This window comes from Nerophis lumbriciformis, linkage group LG05 (assembly GCF_033978685.3).
Source record: "Nerophis lumbriciformis linkage group LG05, RoL_Nlum_v2.1, whole genome shotgun sequence".
Taxonomy (NCBI): Eukaryota; Metazoa; Chordata; class Actinopteri; order Syngnathiformes; family Syngnathidae; genus Nerophis; species Nerophis lumbriciformis.
In genome coordinates this window covers 50,901,717-50,909,752 of record NC_084552.2, presented here as the reverse complement: position 1 = coordinate 50,909,752, position 8,036 = coordinate 50,901,717, and the positions used below count along the sequence as shown (strand labels likewise).

General features: G+C 40.2%; 1 protein-coding gene across 1 annotated transcript; it reads right to left on the bottom strand.

Annotated features, from left to right (window-relative positions):
- Nucleotides 1–219: 219 nt before the first annotated feature.
- On the bottom strand, nucleotides 220–7,405 carry mcat (malonyl CoA:ACP acyltransferase (mitochondrial)). Its single transcript, XM_061959529.1, has 5 exons — nucleotides 6,763–7,405; nucleotides 2,264–2,351; nucleotides 1,974–2,191; nucleotides 1,767–1,904; nucleotides 220–546 (listed from the first exon to the last, which is right to left on the bottom strand). The coding sequence occupies exons 1-5, from the start codon at nucleotides 7,249–7,251 to the stop codon at nucleotides 265–267; spliced, it is 1,215 nt and encodes a 404-aa protein (XP_061815513.1). The 5' UTR covers nucleotides 7,252–7,405; the 3' UTR covers nucleotides 220–264.
- Nucleotides 7,406–8,036: the final 631 nt, after the last annotated feature.

Below are 8,036 nucleotides of genomic sequence, written 5' to 3'. Positions count from 1 at the left end.
AAAAAAAAAACTAAAATTGAGTGAATGTTGAAAGATTCTGTCAAATGTCAAGAGGAAGTTACTGTCCTCTAGTGGCCATTATCAGCATCTTCGTGTGTGCTAACCGTAACCAGCATTAAAAATATGCTGACTGTTGCTGGCCTGCAGTCTTTTCTTACGTTAAAAGGGAGCTGGACTTTCTCTTTGCTTGTTTGCCATGAATAAAAAAAATAATTCTTACTTCAAATTGTCTCTTTATTCAATAAAAAAAAATTATAATAAATGTCAGTCACAACCTGTGTCTGCCACGACGACATCCACATGCGTGTACGCGCCGAAGGCCTTGCGGTTGCACTTGAGCAGCGTGGCGCCCAGCTGCCGCCCGGGTCCCACCTCGTAGGTGTGCGGGAACTTTTGACCCCGCTCCCGCTCAAACATCTCGTGCAGCGACTGCTCCCACTTGACGGGCGACACCAGCTGCTTGACCAGCTGCCGCCGCACGTGCCTGTTGCTCATGTAGCGTTTGCCGTCCACGTTGGAGTACACGTTGATCTCCGGACGTCGCACCTGCAGGTAAAGGCCTGAGTTAGAAAACTGAACTTATGGATCACTAAAATGACAAATAAAATGAGATCTAATAAAATTGTATTTAATAAAACATTTAAGGCAATGGTGAGCTTCTGGTGTTTTAAGAAGGGGATCCTAGAAATGTAAAAGCCAAATAAATTGTAATAATATTATTAATTATCTAATCAATAAAAGTAATATTATATAATACTATTTAAATAAATATAGTAAATATTACAAATACATATTTAAATTAATACTAAGAAATCTAATAATAATATCTAGACTGTGACTCAGATTATCGGGAGAAAATGGATAAATAAAATACAATTTAGTGAAAAGGGCATATAATGATAACACGTAAATTGTGACCCAGATTAGTAGAACAGAATATAATACAATAATAATACAGAACAAAATAATATTAAAGAAACTGCAACATTTGACAGAAAAATAAAAAAATAAAAACATTGCAGAGGAAAAGTCAAGCAAAATAAATTTAATTAAATTTTGTAATAGGAAAAATATTGTTGGGATTCTGGTGGTTAAAAACAACATGCAAACATATTGATAATATAAACAAAACCACAACGATATACTTAAAAATACACTTTAAAAAAACTCATGTTTTTTACAGAAGAAACGCTTAACCAAAAAAAAAAGGCAATTGAATAAATTGTAATAGCGCAAATTAAATTAAATTATATTCTTTTGTGATGAAAAAAAATGAAAAAAATGAAGTACTGTTAGGATTTTAGTGGTTTTAGAGAGAAAAAAATGCACAACAAGTAAAATACTGTAAATAATAATGATATGAAAAAAAATAACATGCAAAAATATGAATGATGTAAAAGAGACTGCAACATTTTACTTAAAGAAAATATTCTGGTGTTTGCAGAGGAAATGCCAAGCAAAACATGAAAATGAAAATGATTAATAGTATAGAGCAAATGTAGTCATATGTTTTTAATGATCAAAATGTAAAAAAAATAAGGTAATCTAGCCAAAAAGTTAAATAAATATTAATGTATAAATAACAAGCAAAAATATGAACAATATGTACAAATAATAATTCATATTAAAATTTATTTTGGCCAATAAAAGATAAGGATTCTATCTAGAAATTAAAATAGGAAAATTATCAAACAATTCAAGTAGCAATGGCGCCCTGTGCTGGTACAGCGCATCATTACAAGTGGTTTTACTTCTCGTCGGCTCACCTCCAGCTGTCTGAGAACATCTTTGAGGGGTTCAGCGGCCGACGCCATGAGGTCGGTGTGGAACGCCCCGCTCACCGGCAGCATTTTCGTCCTCGCGAATTGGAGATGCCTGGAGTTCTGTTGCAGGAAACCCAGTGCCTGACAGAAAGCACAAGCAGCTTTTAGTCCAAAAATGCATTTCAAAGTATTCGGTGAAGATGCTCCCACCTCCTTGTGCCCGGCGATGACCCTGCCGTCGGGGAAGAGATAGTTAGCCACGGAACAGACAGGCTCCTCCAAGCCTAAAGTCTTACAGTGCTCTCTCGCCTGCAGGCAGGCGTGTTTATAATGTGCCTGAGGTTTGCCTATCACTGACAGCATCCCACTGGGGACCAGCTCCGACGCTCTCTGCATGGCCTCCGCGCGCACCTTCACTGCATACAGCGCTGCAAACACAAACAAACAAGGGATAAATATGGAACATTCAGGGAACATGGGAAATTGTCCTCTTCGTTTACCTTCTGCAAAGGTCAGAGCCCCGGAGAAGACCAACGCGGTAAACTCTCCCACACTGAAACCAGCAGCTGCAACACACGTCTCAATGGCCTGGAATTTTGAAAACAACAACAACGTTAAAAATATTATTGTAGCAAAATGGTTGGTAAAGTTAGGTTTTTTGTGACTTCTGATCATTTATGAGGGCACGATAGCGTGTGTTGGCAAAACAGCTCATACAGAGGACAGCAGCTTGTTGTTGTTGTTTTGGCATTTGAATAAAGAGGTAGTTGATCCATCAGCCCTTTAATAGGTTTTTAATATGCAGTACTGTACGGCACTTTATATTGTGTTAAAGCAGGTTTTATGCGGCCAGCCGGATGAGTTTGCTAAGTATAAAAATGACCAACATTTTTGAATGAAAGAAACTGCTGTTCTAAATGTGTGCACTAGATGTCGCAATAGCAATTCTTTGTATCTTTGTAGATTATGCTACATATGTAAACAAAATAAACCACATGTTAGTGCACCAGTCGAGGAAAATGAGCAAACTACATAAATAACATCCTGTAATTTCCATCCATCCATCCATCCATTTTCTACTGCTTGTCCCTTTCGGGGTCGCAGGGGGTGCTGTAATTTGATTTTGATATTATTACATTTTATCGTGATAGATTGAAAATTAACACCAATGAGTTGACTGATGAACATTATCACATAATTAAATAATGATAAATGGGTTATACTTGTATAGCGCTTTTCTACCTTCAAGGTACTCAAAGCGCTTTGACACTATTTCCACATTCACCCATTCATCATCATCGGCGGTCACTCGAACGAGTATGACGATCCTCCTGGCAGGGGTGTATCCCTTTATGGAGGATGCCTGTGCGTGACTTTGTTTTACGTGGGGAGACTGGTGCACAGACAGTCACCACACGATCCTTGACAGAATCGGGTCAGGGTCCAGTGGCATGGAGTCCAAGACGACTGGGGACCCATTTCTGCTGCAGCCTTCTTCCGCCATCGCAGCCGTTGTGGTAGTTCTTAAATCTACCGTCTTCCGCCTGCTCCGCCGTTGAGGTCTTCACCGTATCCCTGGCTAGGGGGAAGTCAGGTACCGTATTTTTCGGAGTAAAAGTCGCACCGGCCGAAAATGCATAATAAAGAAGGGGGAAAAAAACATATATAAGTCGCACTGGAGTATAAGTCGCATTTTTTGGGGAAATTTATTTGATAAAACCCAACACCAAGAATAGACATTTGAAAGGCAATTTAAAATAAATAAAGAATAGTGAACAACAGGCTGAATAAGTGTACGTTATATGACGCATAAATAACCAACTGAGAACGTGCCTGGTATGTTAACGTAACATATTATGGTAAGAGTCATTCAAATAACTATAACATATAGAACATGCTATACGTTTACCAAACAATCTGTCACTCCTAATCGCTAAATCCCATGAAATCTTATACGTCTAGTCTCTTACGTGAATGAGCTAAATAATATTATTTGATATTTTACGGTAATGTGTTAATAATTTCACACATAAGTCGCTCCTGAGTATAAGTCGCACCCCCGGCCAAACTATGAAAAAAACTGCGACTTATAGTCCGAAAAATACGGAATTAGGCTTTTGCCAAGGGCCACCTGGGGTAACAGGTAAAGGGGTTAACCTCCTAGTGCCCCAAGACCCCATAGAGGTGGCCTCCACTGCCGGATGCACTTTAACGTCATGCCCAGAACACTCACCCATTCACACACCTGATGGCGGGAGCCAGGCCCGGCCCTCACCAATCTGGCGCCCTAGGCAAGATTTTAGGTGGCGCCCCCCCACATCGGCAGTGAAGTGTATATACTCACAAGAAACCGAATAGCTTTGTCTTTGACCTTCTTTTTTTTTTTACTTACAACTATACCTAATATATAAAGGGGTGGAAAAGTGACTATTACCTGCAGGGCAAACATTAGCTAACCAGAAGGCAATAACAATGTAAACAAAAAACACCTGCTTAAAAGATCTAATACAAATGTCCCTGAGGAATGTAAGGTGGGAGTACTGTAATTACCTAACGTTACATTATTATTGTCCATAACAATTTAGCCCCCTCCACAATATTAACCCGACGTTAAAACAGAACTAGCTATTTATTGATTAGCAATTGCCGAATCATGTAACATTAGCTTAATGCTAAAAAGCCAGGTTACTATCACATTCTGTAACAGACAAATAATTTCATGTAGGCTAACGTTACCTACCTGCTACCTCTGTCTTTTCTCGTTTCTCCTCCTCTTTTTTTCTCTTTTTTCTTCCCTGGGCACCTGACAGTTTTGGCCGTTTTGACATCTTGTGTTGATTTTTTGATGTGGTGACGTCCAAAAAGAGTCATGATACGGGAAGGGAGGGGGCGCACCGTGCGGGGGGAGGGGGGTGGGGGGGCGTAATGTTGTAACAAATAATATTTCTATTAAATAGGCTTTACTTTGCATTTTAATTAACGTGGGATTATTTGTTGTATTTAGAAATAATAGTACCAGCTTTATTTATTTATTTTTTTCTCCAACATTTGTGGCACTGGCGTGGCGCCCCCTAATGGACGGCGCCCTTAGCATTTGCCTATACGGCCTATGCCACGGGCTGGCCCTGGCGGGAGCTAACCACGACCCACCAGGAGCAAGGGTGAAGTGTCTTGTTCAAGGACTAGGTTGGTTGAAGCAGGGGAAGGGGATTGAACCAGGAACCCTCAGGTTGCTGACACGGCCACTCTCCCAACTGCGCCACGCCGTGCCAAAAACCCCTACAACATTATGATTTTGTACATTTTCAGAATGTGCTTGTTCTATTTTTAAACAAAAAAAAACAATCTGAAGTTGTCTTTGGGGCGGCATAGCTCGGTTGGTAGAGTGGCCGTGCCAGCAACTTGAGGGTTGCAGGTTTGATTCCCGCTTCCGCCATCCTAGTCACTGCCGTTGTGTCCTTGGGCAAGACACTTTACCCACCTGCTCCCAGTGCCACCCACACTAGTTTAAATGTAACTTAGATAATGGGTTTCACTATGTAAAGCGCTTTGAGTCACTAGAGAAAAGCGCTATATAAATGTAATTCACTTCACTTCTTTATTTTTAAGTTATCGTGCTGTGATTTTACCAGTCCGGCCCACTTGGGAGTAGATTTTTCTCCATGTGGCCCCCGATTTAAAATGAGTTTGACCCCCCCTGTGTTAAAGTGTACAAACCTTCACTCCATTTGGACTTCTGTCGAGGCTGGGACCCATGATTCATATTCAGAGGTGGGTAGTAACGCGCTACATTTACTCCGTTACATCTACTTGAGTAACTTTTGGGATAAATTGTACTTCTAAGAGTAGTTTTAATGCAACATACTTTTACTTTTACTTAAGTATATTTATAGAGAAGGAACGCTACTTTTACTCCGCTACTTTTATCTACATTCAGCTCGCTACTCGCTACTAATTTTTATCGATCTGTTAATGCACGCTTTGTTTGTTTTGGTCTGTCAGACAGACCGTCAAAGTGCCTGCCTTACTGGTGACGTTTCACTCCGTTCCACCAATCAGATGCAGTCACTGGTGACGTTGGACCAATCAAACAGAGCCAGGTGGTCACATGACCTGACTTAAACAAGTTGAAAAACTTATTCGGGTGTTACCATTTAGTGGTCAATTGTACGGAATGTGTACTGTACTGTGCAATCTAATAATAAAAGTTCCAATCAATCAATCAAAAGTGTGAAGGAAAAAAGATACTTTTTTATTTCAACCGCACGAGGACGTTCCTGTCTTCACAATAAAAGTGCCGCTCCATCGCGCCTGCGCTTTCAAAACAAGAGTCTCCGAAAGCCAGCGCAAACAATCTAGCAAGCTACGGAGTTTGACGCCAATATATTTCTTGTAAAGTGTATAAAAACGAATATGGAAGCTGGACAAATAAGATGCCAAAAACCCACCACTTTCATGTGGTATTAGACAGAAAGGAGGAACTTTTCTTCTCCTCCATTTGAAAACGTGGACGTTATCATCACTACTGTCTGATTACAATCAACGCAAGTCATCAGAATCAGGTAATACAGCAACTTATATTCTAGTCTTCATGAAAGAAAGGAATCTATATGTTAAACATGCATGTATATTCATTAAAACACCTTTAACATGTAAACAAAAACAGCAAAATAAATACATATAAATTATATACTGTATATATCAATGTATATGTATGTATGTATGTGTATATATGTATATATATATATATATATATATATATATGATATGAGTGTGTATGTTACTCATCAGTTACTCAGTACTTGAGTAGTTTTTTCACAACATACTTTTTACTTTTACTCAAGTAAATATTTGGGTGACTACTCCTTACTTTTACTTGAGTAATAAATCTCTAAAGTAACAGTACTCTTACTTGAGTACAATTTCTGGCTACTCTACCCACCTCTGTTCATATTTAAAATATGTATGCACTGCAAACATGAACGCTAAAATGTCTTACTTTGGGGTTTTCCTGGCTCAGCCTCTCCACAGCAGCCAGGGACGTGACAAACACAGCCGGCTGACAGTGAACCGTCTTCATCAGTTCCTCCTCGGGTCCCTCCAGGCAGAGGGACAGAAGATCGTAGCCGAGGATCTTCTGGGCCACTTTGAACATTTCTCCAACATTGGGGTACCTCAACATTCCGCGTCCCATGCCCACAAACTGGCTGCCCTGGCCCGGGAAGAGGAACACGGAGCAGCCGCTGGGGTCCTTCCAGGGTCTCTTGGGCTCAGGCTGGACGGGTGTGTCGGTGGGGACACTTTGAGATCCATTCCCTGGTATCGGTGTGTCAGTAGGGATACCGTGAGATCCATTCCCTGGTATCGGTGTTTCGGTGGGGACACCTTGAGATCCATTCCCTGGTATCGGTGTGTCGGTGGACAGCGCCCTGCACTGAGAAAAGAGCGGTCTGACCTTTGTCACGTTGAAAACCAGCGACGCCGACATTTATGTAAAAAGTCACCCAAAGCTACTCCTAATACAAAAACGTTACAATTCATTCATAAAAACTAAACTTGGCTTGAAAAAGACACAGCTATCCTACCGGCGTGACACATTACGGAGGCTACCATGTTTTAAATTTGTCAACCAGGTGGCTACTACCGGGTTCTAGTATGTACTTCCGGGTGTATATTTTAATTTACAGATTTGACTTTTTCGTATCTTTTGAAATAAATATAAATAAATATATTCAATAACCATATGAGATGTATATGTTTAATTTAGTTATAAAAAAAAACATATTTCTTTCGGTTATTTCCATGTTTACTCCTGTGCCTGACGTGCCTACGTGACGGCCATCTTGGTGGGGGCCACTTTCCCATTTAAGGCAATGCAATTAAATGCGTTGTATATTGAAAACAAATAATAACGTGCCTATTTCTCAATTGATTTTGATGCAATTTACTTTGTTAACCTAAAAACATGCGCTATTAATATGCTATATTTGATATTTAAAAAAAAAAAAAAAAGTTACCTATGAAAGATTATTGCCAGTGTGTTAACTATAGGGCATGCAGCACAATGTAACTATGGAAAAAGACTATAAAAATGGGACCCATTACCTCCCTGCTTGGCACTCAGCATCAAGGGTTGGAATTGGGGGTTAAATCACCAAAATGATTCCCGAGGGCAGCCACCGCTGCTGCTCACTGCTCCCCTCACCAACGAGATGGGTCAAATGCAGAGGGTGATTTCACCATACCTAGCATGTGTTTGACTATCAGTGGTAC